Source organism: Phaethon lepturus, unplaced genomic scaffold (assembly GCF_000687285.1).
Source record: "Phaethon lepturus isolate BGI_N335 unplaced genomic scaffold, ASM68728v1 scaffold31384, whole genome shotgun sequence".
NCBI lineage: Eukaryota > Metazoa > Chordata > Aves > Phaethontiformes > Phaethontidae > Phaethon > Phaethon lepturus.
In genome coordinates this window covers 1,575-19,462 of record NW_010534515.1, presented here as the reverse complement: position 1 = coordinate 19,462, position 17,888 = coordinate 1,575, and the positions used below count along the sequence as shown (strand labels likewise).

At 49.5% G+C, this 17,888-nt stretch overlaps 1 protein-coding gene across 1 annotated transcript in view; it reads right to left on the bottom strand.

Annotated features, from left to right (window-relative positions):
• Positions 1-2,093: 2,093 nt before the first annotated feature.
• The window catches only part of SMG6 (SMG6 nonsense mediated mRNA decay factor), a gene marked incomplete at its 3' end in the record, with an annotated part of 16,620 nt that continues 825 nt past the window's right edge, over positions 2,094-17,888 (bottom strand). The window contains 10 exon segments of the mRNA XM_010285559.1: positions 2,094-2,152; positions 3,105-3,251; positions 4,069-4,136; positions 9,579-9,791; positions 10,423-10,533; positions 11,858-11,936; positions 13,038-13,144; positions 13,863-13,973; positions 14,678-14,870; positions 16,954-17,888. The exon segment at positions 16,954-17,888 is cut by the window's right edge and continues 825 nt beyond it. Of these exon segments, the coding sequence (XP_010283861.1) occupies positions 2,094-2,152; positions 3,105-3,251; positions 4,069-4,136; positions 9,579-9,791; positions 10,423-10,533; positions 11,858-11,936; positions 13,038-13,144; positions 13,863-13,973; positions 14,678-14,870; positions 16,954-17,888 (2,023 nt within the window).

Sequence of the window (17,888 nt, the reverse complement as noted above, 5' to 3'; positions counted from 1 at the left end):
GTCCCGTAAAAAGGGTTACCATGTCCCTTAGATGTACAAGCAGAGAGCAGGCACTGGACAGCACATTTACATCTATATACAGCACTGGTGAGGCTGACACTGAAATACTGCGCCCAGTTCTAGTGCCCTTATTTTTAAAAGGATGCTGAAAGATTGGAAAGGGTCCAAAAAACAGCCATAAAAGTGATTCAAAGGCTAGAAATGATGTCTTGCAGTGAAAAACTTAAACAGCTCAATCTGTTTACTGTATCAAAAAAGACTGGGAGACGACTTGCTTGCAGGGTGCGAAGCAGCTCCATGGTGCTTAAGGGCTCTTTACACTTGCAGAACAGCAAAGCACAAGAACAAACTGGGAACATTCACTCTGGAAATAAGGTATAAGTGTTTCAGAACCGGCGCAATTATCACTGGAATGAACTCCCCAGGAAAAGGGTGGATTCTCAAGACTGGATGTCTTTCTGGAAGTTTTGCTTTAGCCAAACTCAAGTTATTTGGCTTCATACAGGAGTAGCAGGGTGAAATTTAAGGACCTGTGATATACAGGAGATCAGACTAGATGATCTAATGGTCCCTACTGGCCATAAACTCTATGAATCTATGCAAACATGCCAAAGAGTCCTCAGCTGAGATATCAAGTTAACTTTCAACACAAAACTTTTCATAAATTGGCTCTAGTGCTGCAGGTCTTTTAGGATACAAGCTCAGCTCTTCAAGGCTGCATCTGGTTAAGCACTGAAAGCGAGATGACCCAGGCAGAGCTGCTCTTTGTCCAGCAGGTAAGGCAGAGGCCACATGCTGCGCACTGAAGCAACTCCAACCAGCAAAAAGCAGCTTATACTCAAACACATAATGTTTGCCAGGAGTAAACAGCATCCCCTTCCTGCTATAGAAAACTGACACCAAGAAATGACCAGAACTCATCACACATAAGAGACCTCCTGTTAATGTAGCTCAGGGCGTTGTCAGCCTTCTTCACTACTCCGGAGTAGATTATTTGTGGGGTTAAAGCATGACGGAGGGAGATAATATGAGAAATTAAGAAGGGTGAAGACTGAAGAGATCTAACCCTGAAAAACTTAGGATGGAGTTAGGCCAACAGAGAAGACATTTGGACAACAGGCTGAGCAGAGACAGAGCCTTCCAGAAGGATGACAGCATTATCGCACGCAATCTTCATGCTCCCGCTTCTCCCAGCCACGCGCACTGGCGGGGATAACGGCGGCCGCTCACAGACCGCCTGTGCCCCCAAGCTCCCACAGCCTGGAGGTGGTTGACCACCCTACTGCATTCCCGGAGTACTTCTGGAACCTTCACTTCTACCTGGGCAGTGTAACACAGGGCACGAAGGCATCTCCCTCTCCACTTTGAATCACGCAGCAATGAAATCTGCAGGAGAGGAAGAGTAGAGCCAAGGACAGAGGAAATGACACAGATTCCAGCAGGTTCCACTCCCTGATACTCCGGAAGGAAGTTTCTTTCCTAATACCCACCTCCACAGTGGATACGAAGCCCGTCTGGAAATGGCTTATTCAACACTGAAGAGAAATAAACATCCCCCATGGCATGGGGGCAGAGGTTTGGCTGTGGAATATGAGGTGCCCATCCCAAAAAGCATACAACAGACAGCAGAAAAAGTTGGCCTGGGCCACCTTCAGACAAAGGTCAAGGTTAGACTAACAAAGAAAAAAAGCTCAAGAGAAATCACTGTCTACAGCCTTCACCGTGCTCTGGGAAATTTCCCAACCCTGCTATTAGGCATTTTACTTCCTTTAACCATACTGGCAATTCTGGCAGTATTCTCTTCTGAAGTGCAAACTCTCCCTCCCAACACTACCCTGCAGTGCCGGGATCATCAAATCCACTGCCACGAGAAAGGACTAATGTGCAGCAGCAGGAGGGAGTTTGGTTACACACAAATCCCTGGCTGATCAGCACCAGCAGGAGAGGAAATGAGGAAAGAATGACTGACAGGGAAAGGCGGTTTCTGGATGATTGTACTTGGTTTTAGAGTATGAGAAGCTTGTTGGAACTTGAAGTACTTGCCCCCCTCACGGCAGCCTCTCTGAGCACTGGGATATAGCAGAGCTCCTCACACAGGCACAAGTCATTGATGTCCTTGTAGCGCTCCCACCTCTCATCCACCACGATACTTCTACACACATTAGCACCAGATGCCTGTTACCGGAAGGCGATCACGTCGGTGTCTCTCCCATTCAAGTAACATTAGTCCCTGCCTTGCTCTTCACAGTTAAATAAAACAACCAATGTGGTATAAAAAGAAAAGGAGCGGGGCGGGGAAGAAAAGATCAACACCAACTTCTGGAAACTCTTACCAATAGCTTAGCCTTCACTTTCTGGGTAGTGACAAAAGGTCAAGTTGCACTGGAAAGCAACATGTGGGTTCTACACGACCTGCGTGCACAGGCTAAATCAGTAACCAGGCTCTGCGGGCTCAGCCGACCTCTGGGAGCTCCAGCGGAGCAGCACTGAGCATCCATGGAAGATCACGAGTCTGGACAAGGTGCAAGAGTGTTTCTGGTTGGATCACTAACATAGGAACTGCAGCTGAGAAGGTTTTTACCAGCATTTTAAAGTAAAAAGCAGAGTTTATTAAAAGAGTTAAGTGTGGGGAGGGTGCACAACTGGCAGGCAAAAAAAAATAGTGTTAAGCTGCATGGCTGAATGTCACGTCTCAAACCCAGAGAGGCTAAGAATGTGGTTTAGTGTTTAACCAGCTTCAACTGCAGCCTGGCACTCCTTTACTTCCTCTGCAGAGAAGTCTTCTCATTGCTAGGGGAAAGAAACCAACCTTACCACGTGAAACAAAACGGCTAGAGTAAAAATAAAGCCCCAAGGTGGTTTGGTGACCGAGGTCATACTAGGAGGTGGAGGGGTTGCATGTTGGGGAAAGCACTCAGAAATACTCAATGCTGCCAACCAAGAAAGAGATTACAGAAAAGGAGGTAGGGCAAAGAATTAACGTGAGTCCAGCAGTAAAGAGGCTGAGAAGCCTCTTTCGCACGCCACCATCTCCCCTATGCTCAAAACAGTTTGTAAACCGTTTCCTAAACACAAAGGAAAAAAGCCCCAGACCTAGTCCTGACCTCCACGAATGAGTAACCAAACCCAACAGCTTCCTGCAAGCTTGCACGGGTGAGGAAAGGAGGCTGCCTGGGAGGGACAGAAGGAACTCCAGGTCTCTCCCTCAAGTCTCACTTTGGACACAAAACTTAAGGATGCAACATCTCTTGCTACTTTTTCACATGGGTGCTGGGTAAAGGAGAGAAATAAGGAGGGGCAGCCTTTAGCTGATTGCTAGTGCCTAGCATTCCCACCTCAGCGAGCTTCTCTGCTCACTTCTGTGCTGCAGGAGAGGCTCAGCAGAGGCTTGCAGCACTGCAAAAGGTGGATCAAATACAGGCTGGAGGGGAAGGACTGCCTTCCCTTGACAGCAAGGGCAGACCATAATGTAACAGACCACAGACGGGATCGCTCGCACCAAATACTAGAGCACACCTAACCATAGAGGAGAAACCTCCTGACTTAACACAAGCCGCCTTCTTATGACAAGGCGCCAATGGCAGCCTGACCCAAGCTGTAAGACCTTGTGTATATCCTGCTACCGGCTCACGCACCGAGAAAAAACCGAAGGGACACTCCCTCGTGTGTCCCCTCCCTTTGGGGACACACCTACGCCACCACACTGGTGTGGCTCAGATGCTTAACAGGCGTGAGAAATGGCTTCAGTAGAAAAGCCCGCTGGGCGTCTCCAGGCACTGCTGGTCAAGTGGTTCCCAGTCGCTCCACTCTCTGCACAGATATATAGTGTGGGGAAAAAAAAAAAACAAAAAAACCTGAAAGCACGCAGGGGTCAGCGCAGGCTTCCAGCACATCGCGCACAGCCTGCGGGCTTGCCTTTTGGGGAGTCATGTCCCAGCAGCTGGGGGAAGGTAGGCATGCCTGCACTTTCACGCTGCCCATTTAAACCAGAGGCATAGCCCCAGCTGCCTGGACTTACTTTCCAGACCAGAGGCTCCTAAAAAAGGACCATCTGAGCACTCTGCCCACCTGACACCATGGAAGGAAGCAAACAAGGGAGCCCTGTACTTCAGACAGCAGGGATTATTCATAAGAGCCTGCATGGAAGAGAAAAGATCAATCTTCCACTGTCTCAAGAACCACTACCCAGCCACGCTGGCAGTGTGATGAAATGCCCCCACCAGCCTGGCAGCAAACTTTGAGGGCAGAGACCTCAGAAACAATGAGTTTCCCAAGCAGCCTCTTATCCACACACCTGTATGGAAGAACAACCACCACTATAGCAATACATCATTTCCACTTTTGCCTACCACTTATTTCTAGTCATGTGTCATGAAAGAAGAGTTACAAGGTGAGAAAAGAACTGAGCGAGGGGAGCCGCTCTCAGTAAACAGGGGTGCCTCTATGGCATATTTGCACGAGCAAAGTTGGTCCATGCTCACAGATGCCCAGATCACACCACAACAGCCTTTTAACGAACCAGATGCTCCTAGGGACCACAGGTAGTGACATCAAGGCAACCCCAACTCTGAACACAGGTCACTACCATTCCCATGTGTGACCGGTCCGAGCAAAGGACAGGCTCATGGAGCAAAATAGCCAAGAAACCCCCACCAAAACTGCTACCAGACTAACATGAGGTTTTATCCTACTGCTCCCTAAAAGCACCCCTCTCCAGATGCAGAGCCCAAGAGACGGCTCCCACAAACAAAAAATTGCACTGACTGAAACCAGCTAGGAGAAGAAGCCACCCCAGTCACCCGAGCGGCTGGTGCCCAAGAGGAACAAGCACGCAGAGCAGAAACAACAAACACCACCAAGGAAAACCAGAAGTGAAACATGCAGGAGCTGACTCGGTCAGTGACCCTTTTCACTAAGGATGCATGGCCTCTGTTGAGGCAGCGACTTGGGCAGCCCTGAGGACTCCCCAGTGCTCCTGGATCAACAGGCGTTCCCAAACTTGTCTTCTCCTGCCTTGGACCGTGACCGGGCTGCAAAAGTGTAAGTGGATGCAGCATCATGCTGCACAGGTGAGGAAGGCAAAGTCAAATAAAACTAAGCAGGCAAGAACTGAGAAAGGCAGAAGGTGAGAATCCTTAGAGATGTCTCATCTCAGAAAGGAACAAAACAGAGCAGAAAGGAACAAAACAGAGCAAGCTGTGAAGATAGCCCAAACCAGGCACTGCTGGATACGTTCCCAGTTAGATGAATCCTGACCTAGAGGGGGAAAAAAGCACAGCTCTCACAACTTCCACTGCTTTGAGAAGACAGTGCCCTCATCCAGCTGCAGAGGACCATTTCCCTGTGTGCTTGGCACTCATCTGATTTTCTAGGACTTAGAAGATGGAAGGAGACAAAGAGGTCCAAAAGAGATGAGCACTACTCATCTAAAAGAAAATACAAACAAGCACCTAAAGATATGCATTGCTTACAGCTCCTACATCGCCACTCTGTCCCCTGGTGCTTGCACCCATTACTGGCACAGAGCGACACCTGAACGTATAATAAGCTTCCAAAGAGAGCATAGTAGGCAATGAAGAAGAAACACAAAAGTAAGAAACCCTCTACATTCAGCCTATTGAGAGAACTTTGTCCTCAAAATTTTTTTTTTGGTAGACCTCCTGGTGGTATTTACTGCTCACTTGTGGAAGCCCTGAGGCACCGTCCATACTCCCCGCTGCTGAGAAGAAAGCCTGTGTAACAAAATGGAGGTTAAAACCTTCTCTGAACTTCAGAGTTAATGATTCCACCACAACGTCTCTGCTATTGCAAAAGGGTTGTTGCTCCACGGGCACCCAGCACCAGGCAGATGCAACACCTCTCCCTAATTAGCAGGCTTGAGGGGCAACAGGAAGGTTCCTGCAGCCGACACATGGGCCTGAGGCAGAAGATCTCGACTCTGGCCTTGGCTTTCCTAGGAGCTTGTTGGGTGGCCCTACCAAACTTTTGATGGCTCTACAAGATTGACCTCTCATAAAGAGGCTAGGCAACTTAATTCTTTAATGATGCTAAAGTATTCAGACATCTGGAGAGAAGTATTATTCAATTACTGTTGTGCCAAGGGAAAACCTCTCTTCCCTAATCTTAGCTGCAGCTACGGAGTAATCTTTATTAGTGCATGCATGCTGCGTGGTAACACAAGGAAGTATCTACTGCAGAGCACAGGCAGCAGGCAATAGCAACTGTGAGAACCTTAACTCAGCATTTCCTGACAGGGTGATTAAATCTCAAACTCAGTGTAATATTAACACTTTCTCAAGAGACTGACAGCATGTTTGCCCTGTTTCCTTTACCAATTCACAGTCTGCACAGTAAGCTGCATACAGTACTATCAGATTTACGATCGATAGACCCATGTCAAATTAAACCAGTGGCAGAGAAGAAATGGCAGAGACTCAGCCCTTCAGCTCACTTTGCCCTATCCAGCTGTTTTTAAAAAAAGCAATACAGCTGCTCATTGGTTCAGCCTCCTTTTTTGCATTTCTTATTAGAACACCACACGAAGTGACCTGATGTTGTCAGGTAAGCAGGGCATTGGATCAGCCTGGACTCTCCTGCCACTGCCCACCTAGAAACACGCAGCATGTAAGTGACCACAGAGAACAGCCATTCACTGAATGAAACCCCAAAAGGCTGGTGGGCATAACAGACAAAACCCTAAGCACAAAACAGCTAGGCTGCAACCCAAACACATCTTCAGTTTGCTCTAAAACCGTCCTATGCCCTCTGTGCCAAATCCAGTTACTGAGGAAGGGGCCGAATGGCAGTGCATGCCCCTTGGTGTGGACAGATGGTGCGTTCTTCCAGTCCCACATCTTCCTAGAAAACATGACGCAGCAAACTGTGAAAGGAGCAGCTATGCCAAGCCTCCACCTAAACATACAGTGCCAAGGCAAATTGCCAGCGCTGCACGCCATCTCTTCTTGTCACAGCAACGGCTGCAGCGTGAGTTGGCCTTCTGCAGACTTGCCATCACACTTTACTAACTCCATTCAGTTGGCTCCCAACCCTGAAATAAAGTAATGATGTTTGTGTCTTTGTACAGTGCTGCAGAAGGAAAAATAAAGTCAGCACTGAGAAGAGATGCGCAAGTATGTGCTGAGCAGACTCTCTGCTCGCTGACGGGGACAGTGTGCACATCAGCAGGTCTCGGGAGTGTAATCGTTCAGCATCTCCCTGCCACACATGCCACATCAAGGACTGGCTGCACAATGAAGAAAGTGACCATGGAGGATGGAAATGTCCTGTCAAAACAATTTCTTGTCACCTGTGAAACAGCCAGTATCTCCACAGTAAAAACACCAGTCACCTTTGCCTTGGGCTGGGTTTGAAGCAACAGCCTCCATTTGAAGGGTAGGAGGAGCCTCTCTCTCACACCTCTGCCACGTACATGTCCGGAGTTGTCAGGGTCTACACCTGCGGTCTTATACCTGCTTCTGAAAGCAGAACACTCTCCTGTTCTACCCTGCAAAATTCCATTCTCTGGTGCAGAAACAGCTGCCATTGAGACTGATGCCCGAGGAGCTACCTGCAGAGTAAAGCTGTCAGTACAAGTGAAAGAACAGGGTTTGCCTCAGCCTTTTCAAGGGCTAAAGCTGGCAAGGAAGGGATCACAGAGGCAACGACACAGTTTAGACTCATTTCCCTAAAATGACACGTCAGCACTGGCACACGTCCCCTGGGAGAAGAGCTGTTCCCTTCCGCCCGGCTGGGGGATGTGGGGCAGAGGTGCTGCCAGGATGAGGGCTGCTGCCTGCCCCTGGCGCAGGCAGGGCCCTTCCCAGGCCAAACAGTGCCACACAGTGGCAACACACGGACCGCTCCGCCGCTTTCCAGAGGAGGAGCTGCAAACCACCCAGCGACACAGCGAGGAAGAGGGTAAGAGGCTAAAGCTTCAAGGAGCAAGGAGTCCAGACCCTCCCGAAGAGCTGCTGTCTTTATCCAGCCCACAGCTCCACAGCACGGGAGCTTTGGCAGTGACACGGGTTTAAGGTTTCCTTTTCACCCGTTTATTTTTAATCCAGATCAGTTTGGTGACATGGCCACGGTAGAGCCCCATGAGCAGCTGCGCCAACACAAGTGGAGTGCTGCACCGCAGCAGGCGCAGGCAGCCCAAGCACAAATATCTTGGCTGCCAAACCCAGCAGTGCCCAAACCTGCGCCCTCAGCTCCCCCTGCCCTTTCGCCATTGTATTTCTGATCACGCGTATCCCCGGTATCAGTGGGGGAAGCTTTCCACAAGCCAACATTTCAAACAGATGAAGAAATCAAGATTAACGGTAGTAACCAGACACAGTCTGTACAGGCATTGCCAACAACCTGCACTTCAGAGAGCACAGACCCCACTGAACAGGCCAAGGGCAAGCTCTAGCAAACAGTGCTGCACTATAAACAAGACATCACTGCCCCCCACTTTGCTAGCGGTTACACTACCTCACATGGGAGCACTGCAAAAAAGAAACTCCCAGTGCCTCAAAAACACTCACAGCATCTTATGTCAAAGCATCTTCATCAATGATTTATGGAAAGGCTAAAACTTGGCACATTCTTTTTGATGATGCTGAGGAAGCAAAGGTCTCCAGAATAGAAACTGAGGAGAGGGAAAACAACCAAGGGCAGTAACATCTTAAAAAATGCTGCAGCTCTGTGCCAGAGCTTATCTTTCAAAGCTCCAAGACTTCACCCCAGTTCCACCCAGCTGAAGTCACAAACTCATTATAAAAGTGCAATCCTATCTCAGAAGCTCTGGGCCCCACAGTATGTGGAGAAGGTCTTCCCAGTTCTGCTAAACTCATATCCTTAACAGCCATTTTAGGACAGGCAGCCCAGAGCTCCCTGGCAAGTTCTCTTGCAAGCCGCATGTGCCAAAGCAATGCAAGGATTCCTAGAGGATGAGCTCCCAACCACTACTGCCTTCGCCTGCATTCCTGTGCCTGACAAACAGAGTTGACTTGGGCTCCTCTTGCAAGGTACACAGCTTCAACAGACTCGTGAGAGATACCGTTAGTCAATTTTTTTTTTTTATCCTTGCAAAAGAAAGGAAATAATCTGGCCTCAGCAGAACAAGAAATGCAAATATGACACCTACACTGGAAATTATAACCACAATTTTCACATTCCCAGTGCAAACTGTCAATCATCTGGCACTGCGACAAGCTACCCACTTCCAGAACAAGCCTCAGAGCTTACAGGGTCACCATTAACCCTGGTCTTCAGCATCTGACCTCATTTCCCACCGGCAACCTCACCCAAGTTACAGCCCTCAGCACAGGCATTCTGCAGCATATTCTGCTTGTGCCTCTCCTACTCCGTATCAGCGACGCCAGCACATGCTGCCAAGAAACGGATGGTAACAACATGCCTTAAACATGAGAGGCACGAGGTCACCAGCTCCTCAGCCTGACCCAGGCACAGCTCCCATAGTGGAAGCCAAAACACTGGAAAATTTAGCAACAGGAAAGCAAACCAGATCCAGTGTCATTCCACTGCATTCCAAACACATGACACGAAAGGCAACTGCTGCCTCCTGCAGTACTCACGTCGCTGGGGCTGAGGTTCCCAAGACTGTTGTCCTGCTCAGAATCCCTGCCGGACTCATGGCCCTGGGAGGAGCGGGGGTGGGAAGGATGGATCCAGATCTCCAGCCGTGTGGCATCATCTCCAACTTGTCGCAATGTGGACTTCTTGCCCTTTCCCCGGCGGCTGGGGCTCAGATCCAGCACCTGATGTTTCCTCTGCTCCATCTGCTCAGCCTGGGCAGACAGGACAGACTGAGATCACACAGGGATCAAAGTTCAGGAAAAATGTATAATTTCATTTAGCTCTTCCCCCTGCTTCACAGTAACTCATTGACAGGTCCAGAATTTGGTTTCTGTCGCTATAGGACAGCGCAGATGAGAGGTTTTCAACTCCAGCTGCCCCAGGACAAAAAAAGCTGTGTCCCATCCTAGCAGTGTGTGACAGCCAACGTGCTGTACCTTTGACTTGGGATGACCCGCTGGGCACAAAGGGACTGCAGTCTCTCTTGTCTACCCCTGTGGGGCACCAGTGGGAGAAAGGAATGATCATGCTACATGCCAAGGCCATGCTGCAAACCACAGGAACCTACAGCCCTCGCTGAGCTTGGCTGTTTTACAGTTTGTGACCCAGAAACAAGAGATTCAGCTGCCCAAACAACCCCAAAAGGAGTCTGAGGAGAGGCAGAAAGGATACCATAATTCTGAAGACTCTCTCTCATCTGACTCCCAACTTTCTTAGAAGTAGGTAAGTGGTGACTCCAAGTCCAAATGCCACCATCACGCTCCTCCCTGGATCACAGCTCTCCAGTACAGAAGAGCCAGCACAGGTAGCTGCACCATCCCGCAGCCCAGCTCCAAGACTCACCTTGCGTTTTGTCTCTTCAAAGAGACTCATGAGGCTCTCCTTGGCTGTGAGTATGGGGTTGCTAGCAGCCAGACTGCGCATATAATAGTAGACAGCATCCAGCTTTCTCCTCTGCAAAAACACAACCAGACTCAGAGCTGCCACTCATTCTGGTGCATTCAGAGCCAAGCTCCCACATACTTTGCCTTCACCCCTCAATACACACACTCCTTCGCTCTATACTGCCTGGGACAGACATGCCGACAAACAGTATGACAAGCAGGACCTTAAACTCTCCATCAACATTCACAGATACCTACAACCACCAGCACAAAGCACAAGACCTTTGCCAGGGTTAGGGAGTGCAGGTGACACTGTAGCCTGCAGACTCACTTGCGTTAGCCCCAAGGCTACTCCAGAAACCATCAACCTGGAGGTTCACCCAAAACAGTCTCTCAGCAGACATCATGGTAAAGGACAAGAGTGTAATACTGAATTCCTGATAGTTCAGGAAATAACCCTTTTCAACATTACCATGAATATGGAAATGACTCCACACAAATTTCACAAAAAGGAGAAGTCCAGGAAGACTGGAGGGTTTGCCAGACTCCTGCCAGTGTCAGGACAGGATGCCCCTTCATCTCAGCCTGCTGTTGGGTTAATGCCCTCACACTCGAGCATCTTTTCTCCCACAGGCTGGACGCAGGGAATATTGTGAAAACGCACCCCCCAAGTCTTCATGCTGGCAAGACACACAGCCATTTAGGTTTTTTCCCACATGCTGCTGGCCTTACAAACCACCACAGAGGGCAGGACACTTTGCTGCTCCAAGCACCACACCAGGAGTCAGAAAGGTCACTCCAAGCCATGAAGGAAATGAGCTTTGAACCCTGCAATTCTGAACTGCTCTGCTTTAAACCAGCATCTTTCAGTATTGCAAACGGGCAGATCCCTACCAGCTCCTATGTGACAGTAGGTAATGGAAGCATTAGGCTGGGACATCTCCCATGAGGTAAGTTTACCTGCCTGGCTGGAGCAGCCAGCAAAACTGAAGCCTAACAAAGTCACGTGTGGCTGTCGCTTAGACCAATGCCCACAGTTCAATGAAGACATGGCTAACAGAAACAGCACCCTCATGACAGCGTGGCCTTGAGTACAAAAATCTCATGCAAACCTTTAAACACAACCCACTTAAAACATTTGCACTCTCAACAGCCCACAGAACAGTCCCCAAAATGCTGATAGCCTGACGGAGTAGCATGTATCTAACAAATCTGCCTGAAGCCACAGCAGCTGGAATTCACATAGCACATCCTGCCATCAGATTTTTTCTTTTTAAAAACAAACATCTGGGAGCACTGCCCTAAACAATGCCTTTTTCCACCAGATGGAATCTCACAGCCATCCCAGAGGTTCTCCCTATCCTTGCTACATCCTTGCATGATGAGCATCTTACCGTGTAGATAGCCAGAAGTGCCAGCTGGTTGTACGGGCGACCGTTTTTGGGAGCAATTTGCTGAGCCTTCAGGTACCAGCTGAGGAAGGGAAGAACCAGAAAAGAGTTACTGAAAGGACATCAGGTTTCCCTCCTTGTTAAAGGCGCAGAATTCCCCTTGCAGCACAGCGTTGGCAGTCCCACTGGGAACAGGCCCTTTGCACAAGTGCCCTCTGCCTGCAAGAGTGTGCGCAGGCAGCGAGCCTGCACCTGGCCTGGAGAGGCACAGTCAGGGCACAGGACAAGAAAGAGGGGCAGATACAGAAGAAAATGTTCTTGGCTCAGCCTGAAGATGAGCATTCAGGCAGATCCAGCAAACGCTGTCTCCCGTGCAGCCGCAGGCACAGAGAACAGGCTATTCAGGGAGCATCTCTCTCTCAGTCCCCTTTCTAGCTCCATGGTAGCTGGGACCAAACCTTTCTTGATGCTTAGCATATTTCCAGTATTTTCAAGACACTTAAATCCCAAGAGATCAGCGGCAGTCCATTCATCTCTCTGTTCTCTTTTCTATTTTCCCTCAATTGGATTATCCACTTTACAGCTTATATCACGCTACACAGATCAACACTGTTCAGACACATCACGAACTCACTATGTTCCCCCCAGCCTCCCCGAGGTATCAGCATACTCCATGACGTCCAGACCCCAAAATGGGCAGCTTTCCCTGCCCCATTCTCCTAACCTCCACAGATTTCAGGGCTTCATCCCCCATGCTGGGCTCACTTGCTGCCCCACCAGTCTTTGCTCCAGAAAAAACATCAAAAAAACAAGAGTGACAGGAAGCAACAAGTGCCAGTAACTCCCGATGCAGTCAGAACATATGGACACATATGGGAACCTCTCCTAGCTGAAAAGCTACCAGAAAATATAACAGCCATTCTGCCAGCATCAACAGCATGAACCCTCCCTGCTGCAGGATCAGCACAGGAAAACTTCCACACTAGATGGCTGGATCTGCTGTCTTGCTCTCTGGGACAGCAAAACAGTCTAGACTACATCTTTCAGCTTCACAGAACTGCAATACAACAAAGAGGCATAGAAAGACTTCTTTGGGTAGAGGCAAGTTTAAGCATGAAATGACATACATCCCTTGCAGATAGAGGAAGAGCTGCACTCAGCGCTACAGTGAAGAACACATTACCTGCGTGCCTTTCCGTAGTTTGCAGTATCATTTGCTTGTTCTCTATATCGGCAAATGTCCCCTTGACAAATCATACACCTCTGAGCACTGATCAGCGCGTACTTCACCTGGAAAGAAGCATTCAGTACATGATGTGGGACCTGCGCAGCCCTGGCTCACCTGCAGACCCAGTGAGCACACAGAGACTGTAGAGAGCTAAGAGGAGGTCACTGACACGCTGAAGGTCTCACAAAAGGGCAGCAGAATGAAGCGACAAGGCTCCATGGTGCTGATTCAGCATTTGTAAGGGCAAGCCAATCCTCTAAATACCTCCTCTCTCACAACAATGTCCCATCCCATCTCTCCAGAAGAGTTGTTCAGTCCATGACCAATTTGAGGACAGCTGTTAGACAAGCACAGCTCTCTGGGAATAGAGCTGGACTAAAATATACTTTCACAGCTGTCGCTCACACCTGCACTCACAGCTTAGGGCACTATGCTGTCAAGTGTCAGGGAGGCAGCGCAACTGTTTGCTTTCCTTTTTCATTATTCTGGATTCCACAGACAGAAATAAGAGCTGTTCAATGTCTAAGGCAAGGCCAGGGTAGCTTTGGACACTTCTTTCTCTTTATTAGCGCTGGTCACAAACATGGAACAAAAAAAGTTCTTTGCAAAGGAGGCCAAGAAATGTTAATGCACCAGAGTTGGTTCAGCAAGTTCTCTAACAGCTGAGAAAGATTCCCTGCAAATATACTGACATTTCTTCTTGGAAAGCGTAGCACACTGAGTTCAGTATGCTGCATATGATTAAGAGGATGAGAAGTCTCCAGGAGGAAGACAACTTACCATTTTCCTCAGAGGCTTACTGCGGATGGCCATCCCATCCATATAGTCCTCTAGCTTGAACTGGTATGACACCTGCAGCTTCTGGAGTAGGCCGTCGAAAAAAGAAGTGCCCTGAAAAACACATATTTGGATGTTACAATCTTTCTGACGATTAGCACAAATCACCACACCATCCCTGCCACGTGTAAGAAAGAAGGTCCCTCTCCCTGAGGTTTGGGCTCGCTCTCTTCAGAAAATAACAAGGAGGTCAGGGGGGTCTCCAACCTTAGAGGTTTTCAAGACTGAGCTAGACAAAAATCAAGACTGACCTGATCTAGTGTTTGAGGAGTTATGCTTTGAGCAGAAGGTTGGACTAAAAGCCTTCCAGCATTCCCTTCCCACCAACCTAATTCTATAAAGCACATCCTCTTGGATCTGTCAGCCTACCTTCTACAAAGAGTAAACTGAGCTGCAGAGTTTAATGGAATGACTTTTAAGCAAATTTGATAAAGATAGCACAACACCTCCAGGAGTGCTTCTGTTTATTTCTACTTCAGTGCATTCATTTCATTTTAGCTTAAATCAATTTCTAATTAACATTAAACACACCAAAACAAGCCTGGTTTAAACCATAACAAATGTCTCCTTGGACCTACACCTGCCACACTAAATCATAATCTACCTGAGCATTCCCTTTGCACAAGCACAGCCTACGGCACACAGAGATATGAGTAGGACAAAGGAGGCTTGCTGTCCAGCTACACCATCCCATTACAAACACCAGCCAATGCCACCCAAAGGTTTAATGGAGTTTGGGGATGTTTTTCTCTTCTTACCTCGTCTAGAAGCTGGAGCAGTTTGTTCCGAATTTCTTGGGCATTTTCCCCTTGAGGATCCTTGAGAAGCTGACGGAATTTCTCAATCACCTGGTAAAACGCATTCTTCCACAGCAGCTGGTCCACGTTCTGGGTATCGGAGAACTCAATATCCATCAGGATGCACCGTTCATAGAGCTGCAGCATCTCCACCCTACAGCGAAACATAATCAGCGGTCAAATACAACAGCGGCTGCCCAGCCCAGGCCCGAGCTGCCAGGGAACACATGCTGAGCCACCTGCTGCTTTTTACCCAGCAAGCACAAGATGTCAGCAGTTCAGCCGGCTCGCACGCTATAGCAAATTGATGCTTCCACATATGTCCCAGAGGGAAATGGAAGCTGTGGCAAACACCCTTCCCGCTCCAGGAGGCTGAATCTGAAAGAACCATCTCCCTTTTATATACGCATCAGAAAGGACCGAGGCCTGCCAAAGAGCAAGGAGCTCTGCTACGGTTCTGCCACTGGGAACAGCAAGGCAGAAGTGTCTCCCGATACCAACACAGTGAAAGCATGCACTGCCAGGCTCTGCTCCTTCTGAGCACAAAGTCTGGCTAACTAAGAGCCAGGAACAAACACACGAAGAACCAGAGTGGCAGGAGAGGTCTTGCCATAAAAATGATCCCCACCTCCCTCCCATCTAACCAAAACAGACAGCAGAAACAGAGACTCCACTTCTTCAAAATAAGCAAGAGCTGGGAATGTCACACCTGAAGGAACTAGAGCCTCAGAGTCCCAGAAATCACAGTCCCCTCACCAGCTACCTACAGCCTTGCCCAGATGCTGGAGCAGAATTCCTCTCCCTGAATTTAATAAAACAGTTGCTCCACATATTGCAGAGCTGTTTCTAGCCTACAAGTTTACAGTAAAGGGGATCCTCAGCTGTTAGTGCCTTGGCAGCCTTATCCCTTACAATGCTTTGAGTCCTAGAGAAAACAGTACAGCAGCGTCGATGGTAAAGCCTGGAGCGAAGCCAGATGGCAATGCCTGGAAGAGCCTGCACAGAGTAAGAGAAGAATGCTGGTGCGTTCCTGTGCAAAGCACAGAGCGTGGTTCAGCTGCCCTGCCCCATGCAGTCCCCAAACCCTGCACACACTTGGACAGTATAAACACCAACCAAGAGAATTAGATGTTTCTGCAGGTGGGCATCTGATAAGCAGCACGTGCATCCAAGAGCCCCAACACAGCTCCACAGACAGGCTGGCAGCACGCACTCAGACGCAGGCAGGAGACACACCGAGACAGATGGTCACTGCCAGCAGGGACAGGGCCAGCCAGGCCTACACTCCCAGGGCAGGGTGGGCTTCACATGGGCCACAGCAGCACTGCACAGTCTTTCCTTCCAGATAAAAGTTCTGGGTGACCTTGACACCTTGAGAAGCCCTGAAACCTCCAGCACTGCTTGAATCGCAGACATATCTCACCCCGTGGTCTATAGCGGAAATCCCCAAAACATGCCCTGAAATGAGCTCACCTGCTAGATTTGCTGCCAGTCAGCTCTGAAAGTAAGTCTCCAGAGAAGCCCCTGAGACACAGAGGTCACAAGTAAATGCGAAAGATGCCAAGTAGAAACTTGCTACCGTCATGTTAACTAACCTCCAGAGCACCAGTGTCACTTCGGCCTCACTAACTGGCGTCACCAGGCTACTCCCACTGGACCAACGTATGTCACAGGCTCGAGTGGTGTCAAGAGCAAAACCACCTGGTGCTTGAAAGGCGCTGTCACTGTTACACAGCATCAGGAACCCATGCAACTCTTCACAAGGACAAGCCAACAGTCACCACCCCCGAAGACCACAATGCAAATCAGACAGCAGATAACCGAGGACAGGTAAGAAAGCAGAAGTCCGCCAGCAAATACTGAAAGCACGTGAGAGCACTGGAACTGAGATCAGCTTCAGACAGAGCAGGAAGAAGCCAAAAGTTGCAGCAGGTCCTTGTCCTGCTCCCCCATATCCCTGCAATGCAGGCGAGGTGTTCCACAACCACAAGAAGCCACAGCTTAGCTCCCAGCCCAGGCAAATTATATCTTTCCCCACAGTTTCCTTCCGATACCCACACAACACTGGCAAACAACAAAAGCTAGCGAGCCACTGCCCCATCTCCCAGTCTCCAAGACATTGACATCTCCAGTCTACCAGATACCCAAGGAGACGACATTCTCTGGATAACAGTTCCAGTAGCAGTTCACCCTGGAAACAACTCAGTCACACACCCCTCTACAGCACAGCCACAAACCTCAGCTGGGCCATCTTCTCCAGCCCCTCTGGGCTGATGCGGTCTCTGGAAAGCAGATTGCTGAGCTGCTGCTCCTGGTTCCCAGCTTCGCGGAGGAGTTTGCTGAGCTCCTGCTGCTGCATGTTGCGCATCTGCTGCTCCATTTCAGGACTCAGAGGAGTTGGAGGAAGCGGGCCACACATGTACTGACCTGCCTGGCCAGGGTACCCAGGGTAATAGGCTCCTGGGTACACACCGTTGCTTGGACCCATAGGATACTGCAGGGAGTACCCACCGTAAGGATACTGGGGGCCTTGACCGGAGGCCCGAGGGTAATAGTAGGGGTTGTCAGAGTTTTGGAACTTATAGTAGGATGGCTGGGCCTGGCGGGCTTCCCCCCAGGAGGTAGAGCTCACTTCATCGTCCGTGTCTAGGAAGTGAAGCTGAGCGGTCTGGTTCTTTAAAGCGGGTTTTTGGTCCGGGTTGTTCGGGTCCCACAGCCTGCGAGCAGTGCCACCTCGGCCCCTGCTTCGGGGACCTTTGCTCCCAGCACCGCCAAGCAGGAGCCTGGGCCCAGGATGACTGGGTTCGGGGGAGCCCGCAGTGCTGGCAGAGAGGTCTGTGTTGGCAGGCAGGAACAGAATCCCACGGCCCCTCCCTTGGGGCTCCCTGCTCTGGCTCCTCGCCTCCAAAGCCTCTGAGTCATTGCAACTAACAAACGCCCTCAGGGGCTTTTTTTGATCTGTATCTGCCAGACTGATATCCCTGCTCATCGTCTTGCTGTCAAATGTGACTCGAAAGGGTCCCTTGACTTCCCTGCCATTGCTGCTCCAATCACTCTCACTCCTAGAAGCTCGACTCTGCTCTGAACGCTTTTTCTTGTCTGAATTCCTGATGGAGACATATGCTTCTGCCTCATCAATTCTGTCATCATCCAAAGAGTCAGTGGAAGATGC